Source organism: Pseudorca crassidens, chromosome 17 (genome assembly GCF_039906515.1).
Source record: "Pseudorca crassidens isolate mPseCra1 chromosome 17, mPseCra1.hap1, whole genome shotgun sequence".
NCBI classification, from domain to species: Eukaryota; Metazoa; Chordata; class Mammalia; order Artiodactyla; family Delphinidae; genus Pseudorca; species Pseudorca crassidens.
The window spans coordinates 2,362,061-2,389,412 of NC_090312.1; the positions used below are offsets into that span (position 1 = coordinate 2,362,061).

Genomic DNA, 27,352 nt, shown 5'->3' on the forward strand with positions numbered 1-27,352 from the left:
AGCCTCTCTTCTGTTCAGCAGTGGGGACCAGGCTGCCTGGACCTCCGACCTGGGCTCAGGCTTGCCAACCGCCCGGCTCGCCCCTGCCAGTCAGTGCAGCCTGCACTGGCCCACAGAGGGCCCAGAGCTGCAGTCCACAGCCCACTCGGGGCTGATCCTCTGGAAACCCTCTCACGCTGGCACTGCTGGGTGGACAGGCCCCCACGTCACACCCTCGCCCGGCCTCCAGAGCTCACCAGCTGCTCCCCGCGGCCCACCTCCTCAGCACACACCCTCCGAGCTGCCCAGGCCGCTGGTCACTTGCCCGCCCTGGTCCTCCTCCTCCGCCTCCCCGATGGCCAGAGGTCTCGGGCCCCTTCTCTTCTCCACCCTCCGGATGCCAACACCAGCACCCAGGTCTGCAGTCCTGCTCTGCCCCCAGTCCCCGTGGCCCAACGAACCTACCATCTTCCCTGCCAAACCTGCTTCCCACCCCTCGCATCAGGGTCAGGGTCAGGGTCAGAAAAGGCTCCCTCCCTCACTGCCTCTCCCTTGTGTGTCCCTTCCTGCCGGCTGTCTAAGTCGGAGCCAGTGTCGAGCCCCGTGGGCCTTCCCTGCTCAGATCCAGCTGCAGGAGGCCTCCTGTGTGCTCGCTGGGGCCCCCAGCTGCCCCGTGCCGGTCCCTGCCTTCTCTCCACCCAGCACCACCCACCCACAGCTGCAGGCCGCTCACTCCTCTCGAGCCCAAGGGCCAGGCTGGGCCATGTTACTAATGACGGAGGAACTGGAGGCTCAGAGAGGCCGGTACTACAAAGGGCTGTGCCAAGCCCCCAAAGGCCCCTAAGTCTTGGGGTCACCTCTCCTCTCAGGGAGGTTGGCTGGAGCACACAAGACTAAGATGGGGCAGGAAGGATGCTCTGTTCACCTCCTGTCCAGCCCAAGCCAGAGGTCACCTCCTCAACGAAGGCTTCCTGGGGTCCACCTGGCAGCAGCAGACACTCCCCACCCAGGGCTGTAAGCCCCTCCCCATGGCTATCTCTAGGAAAGATGCTCCACAAATATCTGACAGAGCAGAGGAACCCAAACCAGCTAGTCGTCCACAGCCCCAGACACGGCCTTCCACTGCCGCAAACGCCAAAACCAGCTAGTCGTCCACAGCCCCAGACACGGCCTTCCACTGCCGCAAACGCCAAAACCAGCTAGTCGTCCACAGCCCCAGACACGGACTTCCTCTGCCGCAAACGCCAAAACCAGCTAGTCGTCCGCAGCCCCAGACACGGCGTTCCACTGCCGCAAACGCCAAAACCAGCTAGTCGTCCGCAGCCCCAGACACGGCGTTCCACTGCCGCAAACGCCAAAACCAGCTAGTCGTCCGCAGCCCCAGACACGGCCTTCCTCTGCCGCAAACGCCTGACTCATAAGAAACGACGCCTGCCAGCTTCCTGCTATTAGGCGGTTGATTCCCTTTTTGCACTTTCTTCCAAGAAGCTCATGGCTAGCCTGGGGCTCAGCAGCGGGTCCTTCTCACTGCTCTCCTCCTGCTTCCACTAACGGCCCCCAATCTGAAAGCTCGACCAAACCCTCTTCCATGGCTGGAGTAACAGTGAAGAAAAGGAGGCAACACAGAACATGGGCCCTTGAGGGAGGGCAGGCAGGGTGGGGGAGGCGGGGCAGGGGGCAGGGCAGCTCCGGGACTCACAGAGCTGGCCCAGCCTCACTGTCCCTACAAGGAGGCTGGTGGGCTGAGGGCTGGGGCGTGCTGAGGGAGAGGAGAGGGCCAGGGCTGGGGCGGGGGAGGCCCCAGGTGGTTCCTTCCAGCGCTAAGGGCTCCAACACCACTGGACGTGCCGCGCACCTGCCAGGCCTGAGCCCCAGGACAGTCTTCTGCTCCTGCCCCCACAGACCTGCCGGCAGCCTCAGGGGAGCGGCTGGGGGATGGGAGGCATGGAGGTGGTTGGCGGGGGTGGGATGAGGACAGACAAGCAGACAGACGCACGGAGAAAAGAAAAGGCAGGGGGCCCGGGGAAGGGCCACCTGTCGCTCTCACCTGTCAGGCGCTCACCTGATCTACAGGCCAGATCCACATCCTTCTCGAAGTCGGTCTGCAAGGCAGAGACGGGGCAGAGTGAGTCCGAAGGCGAGTGGGCAGGGCTGGGCTGCTGCCCCGCACACCGCGCTGTCTGTGGGCTGCGGGCAAGGGCCGCCCTGGAGCTGCAGCCACGCCTCGGAGCGGCGCGTATGATGCCGTGTGTGGGCGCGCGCGCGCACGCTCCTGAGGGCCGAGGGTGCCCACGGGCTGACGTGTTCACCCACAGCGAAGCCCCGTGTGCCGCGTGTGCACAGCTGTGGGCGTGTGAACGTGCACGCACGTGTGAGCACGCGCTCCCTCCAGTGCATTCGTGGATTAGGCAGAGCTCACTCATGCCCTTGGCCTCGAGTCCCTCCAATGGGACGGGGCACACAGAGGGCCCCACGCCAGAGGCCCTGCTGCCCAGGCCACCACCACCCACTGATGTGCCAGGAGGGGGGGCCTGTCCCACATCACCCCTTTGGTCCTCACCACAGACCTGGGGACGAGGAAATGGAGACCAGCTGGCCCAGCAGAGGCAGAGTGGGGTTGGGACGCAAGTGTCCAGTGCCAGGGTGGGACCAGCTACCCCTGGAGCAGTGGCTGTAGTGCCTGCTGCAGCACCTGCCCCGTCCCAGGCTAGGAGCTGGGGGAGGCGGAAGTGGGTGACCTCGGCCCCGCCCGCAGGGAGCTCGGCCGGTCGGGGAACCCAGCTCGGGCCACCCCAGGCTGGAAGGTGGCCTTCTCCAGGGACTGTGGGGCCTCAGGGGATGGTGGGGCCCTCAGTCAAGCCTGGAAGTTCCTTCCTGGCAAACGCAGACGTCAGGTTGTCGGGAAGATCACAAGATCTTTGCCCAGAGGTCAGGGATCAGGCCAGGAGAAGTGTCAGGAGGTCCAGAACCTGGCTTCCTCCCACCGTGGGCCCCCGCCTCACCCTTGAAAACGCCTCCCTGAGCCTGGCTGCCGGCTTCTGCCAAGGCCCTGCCTGTGACCCTCACAACTGTCATGAGGTGGCCAGCAACCTAAAGACCGAAGGAGCACCTCCCACCTGTCAGGGGGCACCCAGCGGGCCGCAGGCATCAATGACAGCACAGGGAATTCCCCCAGCACGTTACCAACGTCTGAACAGGTGGCCTGATGGGGGTCAGGGAGGGCTGCCTGGAGGAGGTGACACCTACAAATTGGGCAGCAGGAACAGACAAGGGTGTGCAGTGCCTGGGGCTGGACAGTGTGTGTAATGCCAGAAGACCAGGGAGTCAGGTCCTTAGAGGATTTGGTCGAGGACGAGGCCATGGTGGGGTGGGGAGTGAGTGGACAGGCTAGGGCCCGTCCCGGGTGGAGCGCAATGAGAAGTCTGGAAGACGTACAGAGTGGGGCAGGAGCCGAGATGAGGGCCGGACACCCAGAGAGTGGTGTCTGGCCAAAGGGCACAGCTGGTACCAGGGGGTAAGCTTGGGTGGACGCCAGCCCCGCCCAGATCCCTCGTCACCTGGACCCTGCCCATCCTCAAACCCTGGACTGGGGACTTCACCTCGGCGAGCCTCCGTTTCCCCAACCTTAAACTGGGCTTGGAAGTCCTCCTAATTGGGCTGCTGGGGCCTGGTGGAGACGCCCAGTGGGGGTGCCAAGCAGGGGCAGCCTGCGTCCCGGCCCCGAGCCCTACCATGAGCTGGGCGTGGCCATTCTGGAAGGAGCCCCCCGAGTCCCCGTTGCCCTCCTCCTGGCGATCCACCACGCGGCACTTCACAGCGTCCTGGACCTGCGGAGCAGAGCAGAGGCGGTCAATGGGCAGCCCGCCCCCCGCGACCGCGACGGCAGGAAGGGGAGGCTGAGTCCCACCAGGGCAGCATTTCAGCGAGGGGCAGCCCTGCCCCCCGGATGCACACGGGCCCACGTGCCATGGGGAAGGGCCTGCAGTGCGGGAGGGGGTGCTCCCAAGAGCACAGGCTCATCAGCGAGCTGGAAAAGGGACAGCGGCTCGGGGCAGCCTTGCCAGCAGCCAGCCTTGGGGCCCAGCCTCTCCTCTGACCTTTGACACCCTCTCTATGCCCGTTTTGGGTGAAAACTCAAAACCATGGAGCTCTGGGCCCCTGATAATACGCTGCAGGCCCTCCTAGCCGGAATCTGCCGTTAAGAGCCCACTGTTGGCCTAAGTGGGTCACCTGGTGTCCAGACCTGTCCTGAGTCACCGTGACCTGCACATCCCTGAATGTCCGGGGCAAGCTGGGGTCAGGCCCCCTACTCCCTTATCCCTGAGACCAGCATGCTCCACCAAAGGGAAATGAACAATTACGGCCTCGGACTTTTCAGAGGGGATGGTAAGGGAGGCTCCAAGCGAGGGGCCGCGCAAGCAGCCAGCCCAGAGCTGGTCAACAGAAAGGAGCTGCCAGAGGAGGAGGAGGAGGCCCGTGTATCCAGGGACGCTGCCGGTCAATGCGGGCAAGAGCCACGGGCAGCACCTCCACCTGCCATGGAAGGCGCCGGGCACTGGGGGCAGCAGTGAGCAAAGTGCCCGTCCTCAGGGAGCCGATGCTTCAGAGGTCACCGAGGGAAGCAAAGGGAATAAACGAAGGGGCAGCCTGCTCAAGCACGGAGGGTGGGGTGGGCTGAGCACAGAGGGCTTCCTGGAGGAGGCGTCCTGAGTGAAGGTGGGGAGAGCTGAGAGGAGGGCTCCCAGTAGACCCACCATGGACCCCCGGACTTGGTCCCACTCACCCCGGCCACTGAGCCTGTGCTGCTGTGAGGGACTTGGTCAGAGGCAGGGCCAGGGTCTTGCCGGCCTCAGAGCTCCGGACACTCAGAGCAAACCCACCACAGGTGTGCCTTCCTCCCATCCTCGCACTTGCTGACCCGGCTGACAAACACCTGCTAAGCCCTGCCACGCGCCCAGCACGGGTGGGCCTGCACCCAGGGGACGGCAGACGTGAGAGCACGTCCTACGCTGGCCTGAACAGCAGTTGGGGTTCCCCGATGCCTAGCGTCCCCACTCTGCCCCCCTCAGGACATCCAGGCTCTGCTGGCGCAGACGAGGACCCTGCTTGTCCACCTGCTGGAACGCTCCATGCCCCCGGGGCCGGCCTCTGTCTGCCCCTCCTGGCCCATCTTCCCCGGCATGGCCGAGCTGGCCCAGGCGGCAGGGCCCCTGAGCGTGGCCCCTGCACACAGGACCCTAGAGCTCACAGAGGGCAGACAGAGAAATCTGGCCCGCGTGTCCTCTGGCCCAGCCCCCGCGGGCGTGCTTGGGGTCTTTATCCCGACCCCACCTTCTCGTTTCCCGATGGAGCGGCCCGGTGCTCCAGACACCCCCGCGTCCGTGCTGGCACCCGGCAAGCCCTCCCTCTGCACCTCCTGTTCTCGCTCGGGGCTCCTTCACCCGACCCCACCTTCTCATCACTTTCCGTTTTCCACCTTCCCTCCTTTCAGGGACACGGCCCCTGTCTGCCCCGTCTACTGAGCATTTTGATTCCTGCTCTTGTAATTCCTACAGGCTCTCTTTCCGTTCTCGGGGTGTCCTTTCGTCCCAGCTGTGGGCCTTGCTTCACAGAAGCGAGGCAGCTGAGAACCACGAGCCTGGGTCAGCCCCCCTCCCGCCCCGTCTGTCCAAGGGGAGCAGGCAGTAGCTGCTTTGGGGGGCTGTCCTGAGACTCCCTAATGCGAGGAGGTCGGGGGCCGGGGGCACGAGGGCGTCAACGTGGGTCTGTGAGGTCGCCTCCTCCTGGGCTGTCTCCGTGGCTCCAGTGCTGGCGGATCCGCGGCTTTCCCGGGGACTCTCCTCAGGCCCTCAGGACTTGAGAGTGGCCGCTCGGGACCGGCTGGACATTTGCAGGTGGTGGAAACGCCGTTTCCACATGAGAAACGTCAGGTCTTCACTCCTCCTGTCTTTCCTGCAATGGGAGCCCCTGGAGAGGGGTGGCCCGTCTCCCCCAGGTGTGAGCTGGGGGGACACTCAGCTGTTCCCAGCGTGGCATCCCCATCTTCAGCTGTGCAGGCCCCCAGGCCAGGGCCCTGGTGTCCACCCCCTGGACAGGAAGTTCCAGGCAGGGGAGGCTGGGTGGGCAGCGCTGCCTCAGCAGACAGATGCCCAGTCGTCCACTCCAGACTCTCCCTTGGCATCCGGGGACGCTCCGGCCTCATGCCCCTCGGCTGCCCTGTGCTCCCCGCTGCTCTCCCTACGACCCTGAAGCGGGCTCCCACGCGCCGACGTCCAGAGGCGTGGTTTTTCACATTCCCACCCGCCTCACATAGGGGCCCATCCCGAGCCATTGCTACCGGTCAGGGAGCAGTCGGGATGGTTTGGTAAAAACCTTCTCTTGAACCTCCTGGAGAAGCCCAGAAAACGCCAGAACGGGAGTCTCAGGTGCCACAAGAGCTGTTCCCACCTCCGGCGGCTCCCATGCTCCTGGGCCCCGGGAGGACAGAGCCCACCCGCTACCTTGGTCTGAGCCAGCGCGGGGCACCAGGGCGTCTTCTAGAAGAAGCTGTCACCTTAATGAGTGACCATTCCTGGCAGCCGTGGCCGCGTGCTGGGCCCAAGTCCAGCCTTGCGGAAGAGTCTGGGCCAAGGAAGCAGCCCCTCCCCACTAGCGGGCCTCCTCCCAGAACCTTCCCGCTGCAGCACGTGGGGAGGTGGCGCCTGGAAAAGGCTGACTGCCCGCCCGTCGGCCCACCTCTCTCCGCAGGATGCAGTGCACCATCACGATGACGAAGCCCTCCAGTGAGTCAAAGACGGCAAAGAGGATCTGGAAGAGGGCGGATCGGCGGTCGGTGACAGCGAGCACGGCCGACATCCAGGTCAGCGCCAGCAGCGGCAGCACCACGCAGGAGCTCCACAGCGAGGCCCTGCGGACGGGGCGGCGGGCGGGCGGCATGAGGGCTGCCCTGGGCCCTGCCACCCACGCCGTGCCCCTGGGAGGGGCCACCCAGGCCGGGACCCGGCCTCAGCCCGACTCCCTCACCAGGGCCGGGGCCGGGGCCGGGGCCAGGCTGCCCGTCCCACCTGGGGCACATCTCCCTTGGGGCCCCACTGGGCCTTCCCTGCCCTGGGCTGCATCCTCTCCTCCCCATCCCCTTAGAGACCCTCTCCCACTCAGTCCTGCTGCCGCCTCTCCTGGGGAGCAGAGTTCTGCCCCAACACCCCCAGCTCGAGGGCTCCCAGGGCGGCTGGGGACTCAGGACGGTGGTCCCAATGGGCGGGGCAACAGTGAGGGTGGGGGTGAGATCTCTGGAAGACGAAGGTTCCTGACTGTCCAGGAGGCCCCAGGGAGCGAGGCACACTGGAGGGAGGGGGGACAGCTGGGGGAAGGGGGAAGAGGTTTCTCCTCCCAGAGCCCTCAGGCCCCCAGCCAGGGGTCCAGGGCCAGAACTGCAAGATGGCCACAGGGGAGGGCGTTTGGTGAGGCCTCTGAGCTCTGGACAGAGAGAAGCGGGGTGGGGGGTGGGGGGAAACCAGAGAACTCCTCAGGGAGAAGGAAGGAAGAAACCTGTGAGGAAAGAAGACAGATGACAGACAGACAGGGCCAGGCAGGGAGGGCATGGGGCGGACAGACAGACAGGAACAGAGACAACAGGCGCTTCCTCCTCTTGGCGGGCCCTGCTCTGCCCTCCCCAGGGGAGGACCTGCCTTTGCTCCGAAGCCTTTGCCCCTTCTTCCAAGTAGTGCTCCAGGAGCACCCCCAAGGCAGGCATGGCCCTCTGCAGTCGGCCCCTCCCTGCACCGCCTACACACATGGCCACTCTGAGCCTGTCTCCTGGTCCGCACAGCAGGGACACTAAGCCAGCCAAGGGGCTGCGTGGGGACAGAAAGCGCACCCGCAGGATGCCTGAAGTACAGTGTCGGGAACCTGCCTGACCCACCCCAACCCCATCCCCGCCACTACCACCAGTCTCAGGGCCACTGCTGCCTGAGGACCATAGCCAGGGTCAGCTCTGCCCCCCGGGCCGGCGACTGCCTGCAGGGGCTCCCGGCGTTCCTGCCACTATCACCGGGGGAGGCATCGGGACCCCCTCCTCCCTCATGGATCACCCTGGTCAAAAGGAGAGGCAGGAACAGGTGGGACAGGACCTCAGGGAGGCCACCAGGAAGGAGCTGGGGGCACCGGGGCTGGGGGGAGACAGGCTGGTATCCGGCCAGGTCAAGGACCCCCAAACCAGCGGGGCCTTGACCGGGGCGGGGGCAGAGGTCCCCCCCAGACTGTACACTCTGTTTCTCCACCCTCTCCAGCCTGGCTCAGTCACTGAAGCGGTGTCACCCCTGCAACTGGACCTGCAAGGGGCCCAGCCCCATGGGGAACTTCTGCCCTCCCGCCCCTAGGCAGGGCCCTGGGCCTCCACGTCCGCCTCAGCTCGTCTCTGTGACCCGGGTCCCCCGTCCCAGGGCCAGCCCCGTATCTCCTCCAGGACGCAGCCTCTAACCCTGCCCCTCCCAAGGCCTGCCCCAGCTCAGGGGACAGCTCTCCAGCCCCTGCCCGGCAGCTCAGGCCAGAGCCACCGCTCACCCTGAAGCACCCACGCCTCTTCCCTGGGCACAGCACGGGCCCCAGAACTAGACCGCGGACCGCTCTCCTCGCCTCCCCTTCCAGGGCCCTGCTGCCCCCCGGCACTGAGGACAGGCGATCCAGGCGGAGGCCTCCGAGGCGGGGTACCTGCACCTGCGGGCGTTCTCCCCTCCATACCTGCTGTGCCGCACCTGGCACAGGGCCTGAGAGAAGGGGGCCTTCCCGTGACGGCAGCCTGGCCTCAGTGTGCCCACCACGGCGGGTGGGGCGCTGCAGTCTGTCTCCTCCCTTCCAAAGCAGGCCTGCTCGAGCCAGAGCCCTGGACACGGCTCCTCGTGTTCTGAGCAAGAGGCGCAGACCCCCCCCCACCCACCGAAACTTCCCATCCCACCGTGAGTCATCTTCCCTTGGGCCTGAGGCCTGGCATTTACTGCCTGATGCTGCAGCAGGCTGGCAGATGGCCGGGGCTTGGGGACCGTAAATTATTCAAATTCTTGCAGCCCAGCCTCTGCAGTTTCTGAAACATTTCTGCAGAGAGCCTTGTGGAGGGGTCACGCAGGTCCAGGCGTGACTGCTGGGGAGGACAGGAGGCGGGTGGGGGAGAGGCCCGGCAGCTGCACCACCCGCCCCCCTTTGGAAACTCAGATGCCTCTGGGGGAGGGGCTTTGAGTGTGGATGGGGGCAGGGGTGCGGGCAGGGCCGCTGGGAGGCTGTGTCCTCCACCCCACAGGCCTGCGTGTGTAACAAAGGAGACCCAGGGCGTCTGGGCCGTGGACCCCAGCACGGAGGAGCAGCCCGCCCTCCCGGAGGTTTCTGGCTCCACCGGACAAGTCCCCACCCCGGAACCGTGTCCACCTCTGCTCACTCGCTCCCCGCGGCCAGAATGCCCTCTCCACGGGGCCCCTGAATCCCAGGAAGCAACCAGGAGGGTCCCAGGGGACCTGTGTGTCTGGGGACAAGACGACCACTCTCGGGTCATCTGAGCCAAGGTCCCTCCGGATTTGGCATCCACCCTGGACCCCAGGTCGCACTGGCCCTGCCCTGCTCACAGACCCCTGGTGGCGGCCCGGGCTCAGCGAACAAGCCAGCTGCCCCAGCACGTCCTGTTTCCAAGGTCACGCCTGCCTCTCGCGCTCCCATTCAAATTCGTGACCGACACGCACACGCACACACGCCGTACCCCTGCACACTCATGCAGAGCGCTGCGACCCCAGCGTGACCACAGGCTGATGACGGCCACCAGCTGACCGTGTTCTCGCGGCCCGAGGCCTGGCCCGGCTCCCTGCCCTCCGGTCAGTCTGATACCGCGAGGCCCCGGAGGATGGACGGGGGGAGCCTGGCCGGGGAGGGGTGGGGGCAGGGCAGGAAACGAGGTGCCAGAGCATGGGGAGGGTGGGCAGGGGCTGCCTAGGCCCCCTGGGGTGGACGGCAGAGATGACAGAAATGACAGAAAAAGCTTAAAACAAACAAAATGTAACTGAGGCGAGCAGAGCCCGGCGGGCGGGCGGACGGGCGGGCGATGAGCGGCACTAACATGGCGTTACTGGCGGCTTCGGAGGTGGCGGCGGCCGCAGAGAGGGCTCCACACTCAGCACATTTGAGGGCGCGCCCGAGGGGGGCCCGGGGCAGCTGACTGCAAGTGAAATTAAAAGACTGAAACGAAAGCAAAACTGTTCTCGCAGACACGGGGTGGGGGCGGGGGGCGGGGACAGCAAAAGCAACCAGATGGCGTCCAGCCCGAGCCTCCCCCGGCGGGGACAGGGTCCCGGGGCGCTGTGGGCGGGGACGGGGTCCTCGGGCCTCTTTCCACCTGACGCACCCGGAGCCCGGCGGGGGCAGGGGTGGAGAGCGGGGCGCCAGCTCTGTGGCTGGACGCGGCTGGCCTGAGGGCAGGGCAGGGCTGGGACCGTGCGCGTCCACGTCCAGCGGGAGGGTGACACTATCCGCCCACATTCACACAAAAAAGCAGGACATCTGGGCGCAGCCACTGTCCCTTCCCTCTGGTCGGCCCACATCTGGTCTGACCAGGCACTGCCCCCGCCAAGGAGCGAGGGGTTCGCCAGACGGTCAACGGGGGCGTCTGTGAGCTACCTGGGCAGTGGCCTCCCTGCCAGCCCTGAGCGTGTGCCTGTGCGCGTGGGCACAGAGAGCACGGGGTGCCTCCCGTCTGGGTGGGAGCAGGGCTGCTGCGGCCTCACGGGGGGGTCCGCGCGAGCTTCCGCGCCGTGGCACCGCTGCACCTGGGGACGGGGCCCAACGGGGCAGGGCCGCCCGGACACACTGGGCTCTGATTCAGCGCCCAGCCCGGCTCCACCAGCCGCTCCCAGGCCTCAGCCTCCGTCTGCTCGGCTGTGAGTGGGCACAAGACAGCAGACCCTGCCTCTAGAGTTACTGCAGGGAGCAAATGAGACGGTGCTGCGGGGTGGGTGCGTCGCGCCTCACTGGCGCCCTGACCCCTGCGCACCCCGGGGCCTCCTCCGTGTGTGACCCACTGTTCTGGGAGCACGTGTGGGTGGCAGTGTGCGCTGGGCTGGGGGGGGGTGAGCCTGCCAATCCCCACTTCACAGACTCAGAGAAGAGGCCCAGAGAGTGTAGGACCCAGGCCCACAGACGGCCAGGACAGGCTCCCAGCCACCGCAGGCTCTCCAGGGTCACACTCCTCCCCCAAAGCAAGTTTCTAACCAGGACAGAACCCACCAGGGACCCAAGGGGAAGGATTCCAGAAGCTCTCGTTCCCGGGGAAAAGCAAGAGCAGGAAGACAGGGGGAGGGAGAGAGACAATGAGAGACAGAGACCAAGCAGGACTGGCACGGAGGGGTGGTGGAGGAGGGGGTGGGGACCCCCACGCAGACACCAGTCAGGGCAGAGGGACAGACAGAGCAGCGGGCAGAGGCGAGGTGAGGACGGCTCAGTGCTGGGGCAGGAGAGAGGGGGCCTGTCCCAGCCCACAGTTGGCCCCACCCGTGATGGCAGGGCCGCCGAGACCAGGGTGCTCCTGTCCCCTGGCAGCCGGAGGAGAAGCGCCCTTCCAAGCTTGCTCCTCCCCCAGGGCTGGGCACCACAGCCACTCAGGACCGCCCACCTGCAGTGCTGTGCGCCCTCTGGCCAGGCACTGCCCTCTCTGAGCTCAGCCTCCCAGGTGGGAGGAACATCCGGCCCGGCCCCTGCACTGTCCCCATGCTGAAGGCATCACAAGGATGGGCAGGCCACGTCCTGGTTCAGGGTCATCCAACCCCACGGTGGGGAAGGGAGAAGCCCGGGGCACCCTCCCCCTACTCTGGTGGGCCTGGGGTCTCCAAAAGTGATCAGTTCCACCGTTTCTGAGAACTTACGGAGGCCCTGCTCTGTCATGGGGCAGATGGGGAAAGTGAGGCACAGAGCAAGGCGGGGCTGGCCACGCAACCCTCCGCGCCTCCGTTTCCTACTTGCTTGGGAGGGGGGTGGGGCTCGAGGGTGACTGGGCTCTGAGTCGTTTCGACTGCAGGTGGGGCGTGGCGCGGCGGCCCCGTCCTACCCTGCTCTCTCCTTCAGCTTCTTGTCAGTGATGCCGTCCTTGGACACGAGCTTGTTAAACACCAGGATGCCGATGACCATGTTCACCTGCGGGGCAGGGAGGGGCGGCTGTGGGGGGCCCCCGGGTCAGGAGAGGGACCATGTTCACCTGCGGGGCAGGGAGGGGCGGCTGTGGGGGGCCCCTGGGTCAGGAGAGGGACCATGTTCACCTGCGGGGCAGGGAGGGGCGGCTGTGGGGGGCCCCAGGTCAGGAGAGGGACCATGTTCACCTGCGGGGCAGGGAGGGGCGGCTGTGGGGGGCCCCAGGTCAGGAGAGGGACCATGTTCACCTGCGGGGCAGGGAGGGGCGGCTGTGGGGGGCCCCCGGGTCAGGAGAGGGACCATGTTCACCTGCAGGGCAGGGAGGGGAGGCTGTGGGGGGCCCCCAGGTCAGGAGAGGGACCATGTTCACCTGCGGGGCAGGGAGGGGCGGCTGTGGGGGGGCCCTCACGCTGTCGTCCCTTTACCCCGCCGTCTCCTCCCACAGCCCCAGCCGCTAGGTGGGGTTCTCCGTGCCACACGGTCCCCCCCCACCCCGCCCAGGGCTGGGCACCGCGGCTCGAGCCTCCCACATGACGGGTCCCCAGGCCCATGGCCATCGCCACTGGGGTCGGCAGTTTATGAAGCTGGGATTCCATCAGGGATGGAGTCCAGAGGTCAGAGGTCGGGCTGGGGTCACGGTGAGGCTGTCCCTGCCCGGAGTGGGACTGACCAGAGCAGTCAAACAGGCGAGCGGGCTGGCCGAACCACGCTGCTGGGGCACTTGTCCCACTCAGACCACAGAAGGGACCTCAGGGGACCTCCAGTCCAGCCGCCGCCCACGCCCAGGCTCGCCCCGCGTCCCCTCCTTAGCGCCCCTCGTGCGCCTTCCACACACGAGCTCGCCCAGCTCAAGCGGGACCTGACGCCTCGGGACACCTCCTGTCTGGCTCTGCCGGGGCCACACTGCTCTCCGCACCGCGCAGCCCTTTCGGGACCTTAGGCCAGGGCTGCCACCCCACAGGCGTCTTCCCTCAATCCCCCACCCGGCACCCGGCCCTGGAGGTGCTTCTGGGTGTTGAGGCTACTCTCCTACTGCCCCCCAGACGGCCGCCTAGACAGAGAAGCTGCCCCAGCGTCCCAGCCATCCAGCTCCTCCACGGCCTGCAGGCCCTGGTCTCCCCTCCCCTCTGGCCTCCTCGCCTGCGTGGAGGGGGCTCCCAGCTCACACCCTCACTCCCCTAGGGCTTCCACTCTGCACAGAGGCTGCCTGACCCCCAGCCACGTTCCTGCGTCTCAGGCGGGGACGGGGACTCCATGGGTCCCTGGACCCAGAGGTCTGGGGAGGTCGACTCCCCGCAGCCCCCCAGAGCCAAGCTCGTGGCCGCACACACACCCCAGCCCTGCCTCCTGGCCGTCTGGGTGAAAGCAGCTTTCCCGGGTGGCAGCGCTGGGGCGGGAGAGGGCAGGACACCAGTGGCCGCCGCCCCGCCTGCAGCAGGCTCTGTGCCTGCCTTTCCCTGCATGTCCCCGTGTTACGGGAGGAGCCCCGGGCAGGAGCGCACGGCGGGTCAGGACCAGCCCTGCCTTCCAGATGCTTTGTGGGAAGGGACCTGGGGGGCTCCTGCGTCTGACATCCCCCCTCCTGCCCCTCCTGGGGCGCCTGCCCTTAGAAGGCCCGGCCCACTGCCTAGTGGCATTCAAATGCCCCGCACACTGCCGCTTCCCTGCCCGCCGTCTTCTAGGAATAAAGGAGCTGGTTCCGGCTGGGGCTGGCCCACGGATTCTGCCCACTAACGCCACCCCCACCCGGCTCCCCCAACTCATGCCCCCTGCAGGCTCAGCCTCCCCTGGGTGCCCTGGGCTTCACTTTCCTCTGCCCTGTCCAGCCTGCGCCCAAGCCTGGCTCAGATATAGCAACAAGGAGGTGTGGCCCTGCCCGGACAGCAGGACTCTGCAGATGTGATGCCCTTTCCTGGGGGCAGGCAGGAGGGGAGGGCGAGATGGGCTCTGAGCCAGGCCTGGCAGAAGCCATCGATCTCGGGATACCCCCCAGCCTCGCCCTGCTCATCCGTAACCGGGTGACAATAACCCCGTGTGCGTGTGGCACTGTCTCTCAACCCTCACTGAGCGGACGTGGGCACAGCGGAAAAAACACCCACTGAGGGTCAAGCAAGGGGAGGTGCTTCCCTCCTCCGGGGGCGACGGGCTCCCCATCGAGGGAGAAGTCCCAGGCCCAGCCGCGCCCCTGCTGCCCCGGTCGTCCGCCTGTCCGCCTTCCCCGCCCTACGGTCACTCGCTCATCAAATCCGGAAGGCCTCCTGGCAGGTACACCGCCGGGGTCCAGCCCTCACGCAGAACGTGCTCAGAGAAGCACAAGGCCGCCAGCCCAGCCGCGCCTCCGCACCCCTGCGGCAGGTCGGGGGCGATCTGTGGACACCACCCACCCCTGGTGACCAGGGCAACCCTGATGGGGCAGCAGGTAAAACCCAAGTTCGAGCCAGGGGGAGGCGAGGGGCTCAGCCTGGGATGTCGGGACGGGGGTCAGTACCAGCACGACGGCCGCGGCCGGTCCCACGAAGGCATACAGCAGTCCCCCCTCCAGGGAGAGCCAGCAGCTGGGGAGGGAGACAGGCTGGTTAGCGGCCAGGCGTGAGCCCCCATCCAGTCACACCCTGGGCACCACCAGCTTCCCAGGAGGGCGGCGTGACGCTGAGAAGCGGCAGGAGGAAGCCAGGTGACCACACGTTCTTTAGCTTCAGAACCCACGGGAGCCCCCAGGCAGCTGACAGACGAAGTTTACGGATGAAGAAGCAGGTCCAGAGCAGGGGACCACACAGCAGAGGGCCAGGCCGCCAGAGGAAGGGACCCTGACTCCCGACTCTCCCCCCGACTCTCCCCCCAGGCCTGGGCTCCCCAACTTGCCTCACAGACCCTCCCCAATCTCACGTGCAGACCCTCTTTCCTGACGTGATGCCAAAATGTTGGGCTGGGTCCCCGGCCTGGACTTCCACCCACCCACTCAACCCAGGCCCTCTGCATCAGGGCCCCTGCTCACACCATGACCTGGGCCTTCCACCAGACTCGGTCACCAGCCCCAGCCTTACTTCCCCAAATCTCCTGGGCACCACCCAGGGCGTCCACAGGAGCCCTGAGCCCAGTGAAGCCTGCTCGGTTTCCTGCACGGCCACACCACGTGCCAAGTGCACAGCTCTCCACCCTTCAGAACCCGGCTGCGACACCCCGTCTCCTCCTGACGCACCCCTGAGCCCGGCAGGCTGGGTGCTCCTTCCTGTCAGCCCTGGGGACGGTGTTCGTACTTCCTTCCCAGTACTCACCCCACGGGTCCTCATTTGAGTGCAGGGGGCGCCTCAGGGCCTGGTCACGTCCTGTCCCCCTGGGGCTCTGCAGTGGGCCAGGCCTGCGCAGCCCTGCCGGCCCCTCCTCCTGGCTCTCGCTGCCCGTTCTTCCCCACATCCACAGCCATGGCCCCCTAGGCTTTGGCTCCTTTCCCCCCGTCTTGGGAAGCCACACGGCCTCCAGGATAACCCTGAGCTTCCTGGCTTGGCATTCGAGGCCCCTGGAACTGACCCAGCCGACCCTTCAGGGCCTCAGTGACTTCATCTGTGAAACGGGCACACCCACCTGCCCCGCCTGCCCAGGGGCCATACAGCCCCCCTTATCCCCACACCGGCGCAGGGGCGCATCCCCTATCGTGCGGATGGGGAAACTGAGGCTCTGAGAGGCTAAGGCATCTGTCCAAGGCCATGGAAGGAGGAAATGAGGCTCCAACCGCCCCAAGCCCTGTTTCTCTTCACCCTGCTGCCCACTGCCGGGAGGAGCTGGCTGATGGGAGGCAGGTGCCTCCCCAGGGCCCGGCCTCCAGCTCCCGGGGCCCTCACTCTCGCCCAACCTTGACTCTCTCATCTGTGAGATGGGCGCCCAGCCAGCCCTCACCTCCTAGGGCAGGGGGAGGGTCTGGGGGAGCCGTGCGGCCTCCACCACGTCCCCACCGCCCCGACTCACTAGTTCATCGTGCTGTACCCTCTGGCCTTGGTAAATCCCACGGAAATGGCCACGACCAGTGCAGGAAGCCCTAGGGGTAGGGGAGGAGCAGAAAGAAAGGGTCGGTCTCCCCACTGCCCAAGGCCCCGCCCGTCTCAGGAAGGGGAACAAAACGCACCTCTGAAGCCCCTGAACAGAGGGTGACACTGAGCATGTGAGAAAGGGGACAGGAGGTGGACAGGATGAGGACCCACAGAAATGGGGGGGGCGCCGGATCAGCAAGTAAGATGGGACGCCTGGCCGCGTCTGAATTTCAGATAAAAAATGGGAAAACTTTCTATCAGAAGTATAGCCCCAATACTGGATGGGGCGTCCTCATACCACAGAGTTATTCCCTCACCTGACATTCAAACACAACGAGGCAACCCCTTGGAGTGGAGGCCTGGAGGGAAGCTCAGAGGAGAGAGAGCTGCCAGGGGCCAGGAGGAGGGCCGGGTCAGAGAGGGGGGCCCCACCGCCCGTGGGCCCCGTGGCGCTCACCCCAGCCCAGGCACAGGAAGCGCTTGCGGACCAGGCGGTTCCGGAGGCGGCCCGTCACGGCCATGTAGGACTGCCAGGCCTCGGTGAGCACCCAGCAGAAGGAGGACAGAAAGAAGAAGTGCAGGAAGGCGGCCACCAGCGTGCACACCACCTGAGCGGCGGGAGAGGCGGAGAGGTGCTCGCTCACCCGACCCCGCCTGCCCCGGCGACCCCGCCTGCCCCGGCGAGGGCCCAAGTCCAGCGTCCGCACAGTGACCAAATCAACTCCCCAGGTAGGACGCCAGCCAGCGCTCACCCGCTCCACCACCCTGTGACGGGCTGTGGTACATCGCGGTCCTGGTGGGTGCTTGCGCGACTCCACCCACCAATGCCAGGGACAGACACCCCTCTCCCCGGCTTCCTCACCCACTCACACATGCACCGAATGCCGCAGGAGCCCACCCAAAAGCCCCGGTGTGAGCCCACCCGCTCAGCAGCTGGTCCCCCGGAGGCCACACGGCGACAGCCTGGTACCGATGGTGGGCCGGGGCCGGGGCTTGAGCGGGCTCGTGTCAAAGCGCCAGTCCAGCTGGAGGCTACAGACACCGAGTCCCCACCCCTGGCCAGGTGACGGGCCCCTCCGGACTGAGCCACGCGGCTGCTGCGGCCAAAGGACAGCAAAGGGGTCCGCACGGCTGTGGCACCCTCCTCCCTAAGCTTCTGCGTGGAGGCTCACATCACCGCCACCGGCGCCCCCCAACCTGGGACGCGGGGGCGCGCGCGGCACAGCACAGGCTGCTTACCTTATTGCGGGTCTGGGTCTGCCCGATGAGGATGAGAGCGTTGGAGGAGATGATGGACAGGCAGAAGTTGATGAGGATGACGGACCGCTCTGAGCGGATGTACCTGTGCGAGAGGGTGGGCGGCCATGATCGGCGCCCGGAAGGGTCTCAGCTTCACAAGAACCGGGGTGCTGTGGCCACTAAGGCCAGCGCCCCCTCCTCCCTGCAGGCACCGCTGCCAGTACCAGCACCGTCATCCCCACCATCTCCAGCTCCACCACCACCACGTTCCCTCTCAGGGTCGCCGACTCCACGGGGTCCTGAACACAGCTCACAGGGAAGGAGGTGTTTGAAGACCGTGGGCCAAAACCTCAGAACCACAGCTGCCTCGGGGGAGGGGCTGGGCCAGGGGGCCAAGCACGCCTCCAGGGGATTCAGGACGGATGGTCTGGGCAGGGGCTGGTGGGGGGGGCACTGGATGTTTCCGGGTCGCTGACCCTCTGGTGCCTCTGACCTTGGGCAGGATGGGGGGGTGGGGGGCAGGAAAGCAGAGGCCACCCCTCCCCCAATGGCCACATCGACCCCTCCTCGCTGGCCTCTGGCTGACATCGTGCTGCCCTTGGAGCTGACACACTGGGAATCTGGCTGGGCCCAGCGGGTGGCTGCTGGGCGGGTGACCTTGGCTTGACCCTCCCTGTCCTACTGTCCCAAACCCCTGCTCCTCCGGGCCCAAAGTGGGACGCTTGGGGGAAGGGAGTCTGTGCACATGTGTCCCTTGCCCCAGGGCTGGTGACCGGCAGCGACGGGGTCGCCCCACACCCCAGGGGCCAACACTGGTCAGACAGCACCCAGGGCACAGGGGTCTGTGAAGAGGCCTTGTGGCCTGGGGGAAAGGGTGTGGGGCAGGCGGCCCAGCAGAGACCCCCATCCTGACACTTGACCCCGGGCTTGGGGAGTGACCCTGCACATCCACGTGACGGAACAGACAACAGGCAGGGAGGTCATGATCTTGGGGTCCCCGTGGTCACGGGGCAGGGTGCTCAGCTGGGGAGTGGGCTCGGGGCGCACCTGCCAGCCCCTGTGAGCAGTGGTGCGGGCCCAGCGCCATGCAGGAGCAGGCAGGCCTGGCATCCCTGGCCTGCACCTGTGCCCCCGCCATCAGCGCCACGCAGCCTCCACGGAGCAGCCACCAGGGCGGGCGGGGTGGTGGCGACGACGGAGTGACAGGTGCTGCTAACTGGGAAGCTGGGGAGGAAGGATGCTGGGTCCCCGCCCCCCACGGCTGCCCTTGATGGGAGAAGGGATGCGACTCGACCCCAGTCAGCCCCTTCCTGGGAAGTGCCTGCACCGCCCGCTCCCCTCCCCCCCCCCGCTCCCCTCCCCCCCCGCTCCCCTCCCCTGGCCCGCCGGAAGCAGCACCTCCACACGGACACGTAGATGATGATGAGCATGAGCAGGGTCAGGGACGACACGCCGCAGCCCACGATGAGCGCCACCGACGGCACGATCGCCTTCTCCATGTTCTGGTGGGTTCCGGAGCCGGGGACAGAGAACAGGGTGAGGGGGCCCAGGCAGACATGCAGACTGAGGGTCCTGCAGGCCGTGGGGGACGCCGGGGGAGCCTTCCCCCTCCACCCCTGCATCCTCCGCAGGCGCCCCTGCCCAGCAGCCCTCGGCTGCCCTCCTGCAGCGCTCTGAGCCCCCCCCCCAACGCCAGCACCTTCTGGCCTGGGCTGTCCCCGGCGAGGGGTCTCATCCCCTGCTGAGGGCAGGGTCTTTGTCTGTGCCCCGCCCCGGCCCCACTGGTAGAATGAGTCGTGTGCCCAGCCTGGCAATACGCCCCCCACCAATCCCAGGGAAGGACTCCCCCACCCTGAGTCACAGGTGAGATCACGGAGGCAGCAGGCCCAGCGCCCCGCCACGGACAGCTCTCCCCGGCTCCGTGGCTCTGCAGTTCCGGCCGCGGGCAGAAGCCACCGCTCTCTGAAAGGGGCCCAGAGCTCCAGCTGCATCTAACGGGGCACTCAGCGCCCACCCCTCCAGACCTGGCCCCTCCCTGACAGCCGCTCCACCCACAGCCTGCACCAGGCGCTCATCCACCTCCTCCCTCCAGCGGGGCCCTTCCGTGTGGGCTGGGCCTCTGCCCTCCATGCCCCCAGGCCAGCCCCCGGGCTCTTCCCCAAGCAGGAGCCAGTCTCAGAGTCTCCCATGCCACCCCACCACGGCCCAAGCTGTGTCCGAAGGCCCCAAAGGCCACCAGGTCTGGCCCTGCCCCCCTTCAGCTCGTGAGACCAGCCCCCCGCACTGGGCTGCCCCCTCGTTCCCACTCCGCGCCTGGCTCAGCCATGCCCTCTGCCAGGAAGCCCTGCCCAGCCGTTGCGTGGCAGTGCCTCGGGCCGTTCTGGTCTTGTCCCCTCTCAGAGGGGCCAACGGACCCCACTGCTCCCCACCACGTGGCCCAGCGCAGCCCTAAGCACCGGCTGGTCCTTGCTTACGCATCCCTGTGTGCCCCCCGACGTGACCGCATGAACCACGGCCACACCACAGCGCAGTGCCCGGCACACACGGCAGGCGGACCGCGTGTGCTTGCCGAGGAATGACCCAGGTCCCTCTGTGTCCAAAACCCAAGGACAAGTGGAGGGACTGGAGAGAGCGAGTGCCCAACGCTTCCAGGGCTGGAGATGACGGGAAAGCTCGGCCAGGGGACAAGGGGCTGCTCGTGGGCTTCCCCGCCCCAGAGCTGACACCTTCCTGCCCGTCCCAAGTCTAACTTGGCCGACACCCTTCAGACCCCCTGCTGACCCCAGCACGTGGCAGAGCGAGACTCCCATCCACTTCCTAAAGCCACGGTGGCCCTTTCCGCCCTCAGATGCGACCTTCCACCTTCCTTGGGAGCCTAAGGTCCCGGGGCTCCTGCACAGGGCACCCCAGGGCCCACCCCACTTGACACAGCTGCCTCCCCCCCCAACCACAGTGACCGTGCTGTGCTCTCCATCCGAGGCCTGGACTGCCCTTCCCCACACCGGAGGTACCACCTCCCGCCCCCAGGTCCCTCTGCTGTCCCTCTGTCCCAGCCGTGTCCCATGGCTGGGGGTGCCTGTCTGTCCCTGCAGCCCCGCCTCCTCATGTCTGTGAGCCCCCCGTGGGCAGGCGTGGCGTGGACGCTCGGTCAGTGTGACTGGCTGGATGAATGGAGACCAGGAAGGCAGAGGCTCCGGGAGAATCGAGAAAGACGTTCAAGGTCACCCAGGCATCCGCGATCCCCGGGGGCCTGGCCCGGGTGAGGCGCCAGCACAAACTTCTGCGTTTCCATACAGGCGGTTGGAGGGCTCCGGGTTGCGGCCAGCACCCCTGAACTCACCCGGTAACCTCAGAGGCCCGGCCAGCCACGCAAGTCATGGGTGGCCGAGTAAGTGGCTCAGGCCTGCTTCGTGGCTGGCTCCGGCCCCGACCTCGGTGGCCATCTGCCTCCATCTGCCCTCATTAGGCCTGGCAGCCGCACGCCCGCCAGCTCGCCCACCTGCCCTCCCGTGCCCTCCTCCTCCTCTCCGCCTGGCTCATCCGTCACTCCTGACAGCCCTAGCCCTGCAGGTTCTCAACAATGTGGACAGGGGTGTCAGGGATCTCAAGGTCTTGTTGGGAGGGCTGGACCGGAGACCTTAAGGGTGAGAGACTGGTCCCAATCCACACAGAGATCAGGCAGAAGCAGGCCGGCCTCTTGCTGGAGACTGGCTCCCCAGCCAGGCTCCGAGCCACCCCAGGGCCTTTGCACATGCTGGTCCCGCCACCCAGCGCTCTTCCCCTGATCTTCACACGGCTGGCTCTTCTCTCGCCTTGGCTGTCACCTCCGCGCACAGGCTCTCGCTGGACATTCAAGCTGAGCCAGCCCCTCATCTCTCTGCCCGCCCCCTTGTCTTGAGTCTCTTCAGGGCACCAGCCCCTCCCCCCCCACCTTTACTTGTTTGTCATTTACGTGGTTGTTGTCAGTTTCCACCGCGTGAATTCCCTACCTGCAATCTTCTCCCAACTCTTACATGTCTCATGTGCCCTAAACACTGATTTCCTTCCTATGGTGCTGTCTTTATCCCGTCTGCGCTCCAACACCACACGTGGCTCACAGCTACCCACGCGGACGAGCCCTACTCCAACACTGCCTGACCCCTGACGCCGGGCACACGCTGAGCCTTGATTCCGGTCAGATCAGTAGCCCAGTTTCGGGCACGTCACAGAAGCGATGCCTCCAACAACTACGCCTTACAGACTGTTTACTACACGCCAGGCTGTGTGGCTGCTGTAAATACCTCACCAGGTTCGGTCCCCACCAGGCTGAGGCAGGTGGCCTCGCCCCCTCAGATGTGACTCAGAGCAGTTACTCAACCCTCCGTGGTCACAGGCCTGCAGCGGCACAGCCGGGACCTGACACTCCGGCTGCACGCAGGCGGGGGATGCTTGCGTCTCATCCTCCTCCACTCCATGCCCACGGATCTAACCCTTCCCTGGCTCCTGGGCTGTGACCACAGCACCCCTTCTCTTCCGTCCTCTCTGGGGGCCTTGCTCTGGACTCTGGTCCCGAGACCACTCCATACCCCGAGATGCCAGCGGCCTCTGCCTGCTCAGACCGAATGCCCACGCCCCACGCACACACCCGACTCCGCGGGTGGAGACGGGCAGCATCCGCCCCCACCCACAGCCCAGCTCTCCGCTGCCACCACCCCCCCTGCTGGTGGGTTATTCTGCCCTCATGCCTGCTGGGATCCCTCCAGGACCCAAGCCCACCACCTCCCAGCCGCCCAGCTCCCCGGACCTCGGGCTGAAGCTCTAGCTCGCCGGGCCCCCGCCCGCCCGCCGAGCTCCACCCGATCTTCCGCTTGCTCCTTGCCTTTCTCCCGTCCCTGGGGCGACCATCCCTCCTCCCCGCCAAGCCTGCTGGGAACTCCTGCTCACCCCTCAGGGCCCTACTCCGCACCTCCTCCTCGTGCCCGTCTCCCAAGCTACTCCTGGAAGGAAGGAGGCTGGCGCTGAGCCCCCAGAGCACCTCCTCCCTCCAGCCTGGGCTTGTCTCCCCGTCAGACCCCGTGCCCCTCGAGGGCCCAGTCGCAGGCACTCAGAGGGGTCGGCACAGCGTGATGGGCTGCAGGCCAGCAGTCTCCCTCTCCCTCTCGGCCCTTGCCCACTCAGCATCTCTGGGGCCAGAGCTGGCTGGGAGAAGAGAGGAAGGTGGCGATGGCTCTGAGAGCAGGTGAGCACAGGCGAGCAACCCAGCACAGGCCAAGCCCCCCCCCCCCGGCGCCCTCCCAGCATGCTCCTCTGAGCCACGCCCAGGCCTTCAGGGGGTCACAGGGTCAGCCAGAGCCCACTACTGTGCCATCGGACAGAGGAGGAAACCGAGGCTCCCAGCGGCCAGGCAGCCTGCCCTTGGTCCCAGGGCCAGTGGGTGGCTCTGTGGCCACTGACGGCTCCCGAACCCTCAGACTCAGCTGCCTCTTCTGGGATGTGGGGATGGGGTGCCCCGACCTGCCAGCCTGCGTCTCACTCTCCCGTGCAGATCAGGCTGACACCAGATGCCCCTCTGACTGCAGCTGCTGAGCGCCCTGCCAAGCAAAGCCTTGAACCCTTCAGAGACCAAAGCTCTGCCGGCCCATCCTGACACAGGGCTCCCGTCCGCGCACCCTCAGAGGCACCGCTACAGGTCAGCTCTTCCGAGAAAGGCTCCCTGGGCATCCCACTCCTCCACCCCCGAGTTCCACCAGCGTCAGCTGCTCACCCCTCACCCAACACGCTCTCCATGCCAGGTGGCCCTGGGCTCAGCCCCCGAGCGGGATGCCACCTCTCGAGGATGCAGTGGCCCTGCCACGCTCCAGGCCCCGTCCGGGAGGGTCCCTGTCAACCGGCGAAGCCCTCGCGGCCACCCGGAGCAGCATGGGGCCATTTCCGTTTTACAGGTGAAGAAACCGAGGCTCAGAGAGACTGAAGGCCAGTCTAGGGTCACCGTGTGTAAGGGACAAGCCTGCATTTCAAGATTCGACTGGCACTGACCTCCTACAGGCCAGACCCTGGGTTGGGAGAGGGGATCTGGGCATGTGTCCCGCTCTGGAGCCCCCCCTGCCCCCCAAGGAAGGGCAGCCCCCAAGGCGGGCCCTGCCCTGCTTGCTCCAGCCTCGCAGGGGACCCAGGAAGTCCCAGCCCCACTGGTTGCTCCCCTGTGCAGAAAGCCATCTCCTCTGGGGAGCCCCCAGCATGGCCCCGGCTGCTGCCTTCAGGGGCGGGTCCCCAGAATCAGCAACACCGACAGTCCTGTCACAGGGACAGCCTGAGGGGGAGGGCACACTGGGATCTGGGCCAAGACCACAGACCCCTCCAGCAGAGTCACCCCAAGACTCTGAGCAAGCCCCCCACCCCAAGCCTCGATTTCCCTGCCTGTCGATAGAAGGGTTAGTGGCAATGACCTCTAAGGTCCTGTCCAGCTCTGACCCTCCAGGGGATCCTGGCTGACAATATCGCTCTCTCTCCCCACGTCCCAGAGGACAAAGGAGGGGGGCAGACTGTTCTCAGAGAGGCCTGGGACCATCTTCCACATGGAAACTGGGGTTCCATGAGCAGAGAGCTGCGCTACCCCCGTCTGACGAGGGCCAGCCACCTCAAACACCCCCAGATCGGTGTCCCACTCCCAGTCCGCCCTCCATATCTGCCGCCTGAGGACACTTCCACACCAGGCCGGGGCCAGGGGCCTCAATGAGCAAAGACCCCTACCCTTTCCCTCCTCGGGGGGCCTAGTGACCCGGCTGGGGGATCCGGTTTTCCTAGATCCAGCGAGTGCGGCTTGGCCCTGGGCAGGAGCGCCCACCAGCCCCAGTTGGCCGGCCCCGGCCAGCAAGCTGGCCCCAGATGCTGTCGCCATAGAAACTGGCAGCCCCCACAAGAATCACGAGAACAAAAAGGAGGCCCCTGAGATGATGGGGCCTTCCTGGGGAGGGCTGCCAACCTGGGCCAAGCCCAGCACCCTCTCCACCCCCGGGACCCGTACTTGGGGACGCAGCTGCCTCCAGAGCCCACGGTCCACTTGGGGTGGGTGGGGAAGGACTCCAAGGAAGGTGGCAGCTCCTCCCCCTCCGTGTCCCAGGCAGGCCAGGAGCCTGCAGCCAGCTGCGGGAAGGAACCCCACTAAGTGAAGGTGTCTACCCGCCTCTGCCAGGCCAAGCCTTCCTCCAGCCCCTAGGGCCGGGGGCCCAGACTGCCCGGCTCCCCTGAGGGTCGGCTTCCTCCAGGGTCCCAGGCCCCCAAAGAGATTGGGTGGGGGACTCACTCACCCATCAGTCACTCTCTGGGCCCCGGCCTGGCTCCTCCCAGGTCAGTCCCCAACTCCACATCGCCACCCACTCAGCTCCCACCCGCCCTCTCTAGAGGCCCGGGCCCCACCGGCCAGACCACGGGGGGCGGCGGGGCGCAGCCGCCCTTCCCCACGCCGGCCCCGGAGGCGACAGTCGGCCCCGGAAGCCCCCGCCCCGCGCGCCCCCGCCCCGTCCGCCCGCCCGCCGCGCGCCCGGCTGGGGTCTCACCGCGTCGGCGCTGAGCTGGGCTAAGATGGCGAAGGTGGAGAGCCGGTCACAGAGGCAGCGCGTCCGGAGGGCATCGAGGGGCACCGTGCGGCAGCCGCGCCACGACCAGGGCCCGAGCTGCGGGGGGGCGGGGGAGGAGGGTCTGGGGGGCGGGACACACGGGGGGAGGGGAGACAGGGGCGGCGTGAGCGGCTGCCGGCCGCGCCCGGGCCCAGCGTCCCCGGCCCGCGTCCGCACCTGCGCCCGCCGCCGCGCGCGCCCCGCCGGCCCTCGGAGCCCTGCGCCCCATGGCCGCCGCCGAGCCACGGGAGAGCGACTCGCGGGAGCGCGGGCCTGCGGGGCCGGCGGGGTGCCGAGCCCTGGCCCCGCGCCCGGAGAGCGCCCCGCCCCAGCGCCGGGCCGGGAGGGGCGCGTGGGCGCACGTGGAGCCGGGCGCCAGCTGGGGGGCGCGGCAGCCTGCGGTGCGCGCGCGGGCCGGGGCGGGATGAGGGGCGCCTCTGCGCCTCCGTCCCCCGCGTTGCGCTGGTGACCTTGGGACCACCCCGCTCCCACAGCCACCTCCCCCGGCCCCGATCGGCCTTCTCCCCGCTCCCCCTCCACCCCGGGGGTTCGGGGAAGCAGCCTGAGCGTGTCCCCTGCCGTCTGACCCAGGGCCCTCCTGCTGTCTGCCGCTGGGGTGGCTCTGGTTCCCTTGAAACCAGCGCTTGTTAGGGCCTCAGTGCGCCGCACTGAACTATTCTGCGAACCAGTCGCTGTTGATCTAAGTCCCCCACCCCCATGCCGGCCCACTTGTCTGGCAGCGTCCAGCCAGGGGCGCCCGCAGAAGGTGCCCATGGAGTGCCCTCCCCAGGGCCCTGGGCCTGCAGGCTGGAGGGCTCCAGGCTGGAGACTGAAACCGCTGTTCGGGAGCCACAGCTGTGAGTGGTCTCCTTCTGACCCCAGGGCCGAAAAAGCCCCCTCAGCCCCCAAATAACTCAGACCCGGTGTCTGCCCCGGGACTTTGGGGGGGAAATTCCAGGTCTCTGCGGCAAGGGTCCACCCCCGGCCCGCCCTAGATCCCTCAGCCCCAGCCCCAGAAGGAGGGAGCTGTCAGCCTGTCTCCCCCATCCCAGGCCCTCTGTATGGAAGGTGGGCTGGGGGTGTGCACTCCCAGGGGAGCCCTGACCCCCACACTCTGAGCGGGCGTCTGCTCAACACCTGGATTTGCAAGCAACCATCCTGGGCTACCTCCTGGCTGTGTCACCTGGGAAGTCAGCTACCGGCCCTAGCTTCAGTTTCCTCATCTCTAAAATGGGAAGGAGACGGTCGGGAGGTTGACGGTGCGACACCGTCAAGGCCCCCCCGCCCCCCAGCCCAGCACCTGCAAGAACGTCTTTAGGAAAGCTTAGGGTCTCAGCTCTGGGCATCCCAGAACCCAGAGCTGCTTCTGTTGAATTTGGGATGTTATACAATCTCTTTTCTGAGCTTCAGGCCCCAGGGGAGAAGGGACACACTCTGGGCCGGTCGAGTCTGCTTTTCTCTCTTCATTTTCCCCCCACGGGGAAGGGCCTGCCCCTGTTTTACAGAGGAGAACTGAGGCCCAAGGTGACAGCTAGGCAGAGGCTAGGCCCTGGCTCCGTGGGGTGCATCAGGGCTCTGTGGCATCCCTCTCACTAGCACTGGCCCCTGAGCCCATGGGGGCCAGGGTTTGGGGGGCCCAAAGCGCATCCATCGTAGGGGCCCTCATAAAGAATGCCACGGGACGGCCCCCGCGGCTTCCACCTCTTCGGCTCCTGACCACGCCTCCGCCTGAGCCTTCCCACCTTGGCCCACTTGAACCCGTGCTGGCCCCGGGAGGAGCCGAGGTGTGCCTGACTACACAGCACAGCAGTGCCCAGGCAGGGCCAGGGCCAAGGCCACAGCCTTGACCGCAGCCCCTGGGATGGAGGCCAGGGGCTCAGCTGCCTGTGTGGTCCCACCTCCTGGGCCGCCATCCCGCACACCCGGCGTCCCTGGCGTGGAGTGGAGCAGAAGTCAAAAGCTATTAAGGGCCCGGTAGAGACCTCTTCTCCCCTTCCTTCCTCTAGAAAAGAAGACCCCAATGACCACAGAACCAGAAACAAGACCTGGGGGATGGAAGGATCAGGAAAGGGAGTGCGGGGCCCTGGAGAGTCCTGGGAGATCCAGCGTGGTCCCCCCGCACCCTCAGCTGTGCTGCGCACATCACACTCCTGTCTCCCCTCATCCCCCAGCACTACGCAGAATGGGCACAGAGTGCTGAGCCCCAGAGCACCCCATTCTCACTCCTGGGGTGCACGTGCAAGCCACTGACCAGACGCCAAGATGGCCAAGGAAGTGCAGGCCAGGAGTCCCCAAGACCCAGGACGCTCCGGGGAGGAGGCCTGTGGGCTGTTCCGGCCTGGAGACAGCGCCTCCCTC

General features: G+C 66.8%; 1 protein-coding gene across 10 annotated transcripts in view; it reads right to left on the reverse strand.

The window, feature by feature from the left end:
* Positions 1-27,352, reverse strand: part of ADGRB1 (adhesion G protein-coupled receptor B1) — an 81,901-nt gene that overhangs the window by 3,905 nt on the left and 50,644 nt on the right. For 5 of the 10 annotated variants that reach the window (XM_067712739.1, XM_067712730.1, XM_067712733.1 and 2 more), the window contains 11 exons: positions 24,935-25,076; positions 18,798-18,901; positions 17,400-17,502; positions 16,618-16,768; positions 16,099-16,168; positions 14,624-14,690; positions 12,056-12,141; positions 10,076-10,174; positions 6,715-6,886; positions 3,711-3,806; positions 2,027-2,081 (listed from right to left, as the gene is read on the reverse strand). In XM_067712739.1, coding sequence (XP_067568840.1) covers positions 2,027-2,081; positions 3,711-3,806; positions 6,715-6,886; positions 10,076-10,174; positions 12,056-12,141; positions 14,624-14,690; positions 16,099-16,168; positions 16,618-16,768; positions 17,400-17,502; positions 18,798-18,901; positions 24,935-25,076 — 1,145 coding nt within the window. The remainder of the gene's footprint in view (positions 1-2,026; positions 2,082-3,710; positions 3,807-6,714; positions 6,887-10,075; positions 10,175-12,055; positions 12,142-14,623; positions 14,691-16,098; positions 16,169-16,617; positions 16,769-17,399; positions 17,503-18,797; positions 18,902-24,934; positions 25,077-27,352) is intronic. The other 5 variants (XM_067712737.1, XM_067712736.1, XM_067712738.1 and 2 more) reach the window with 3 other exon arrangements.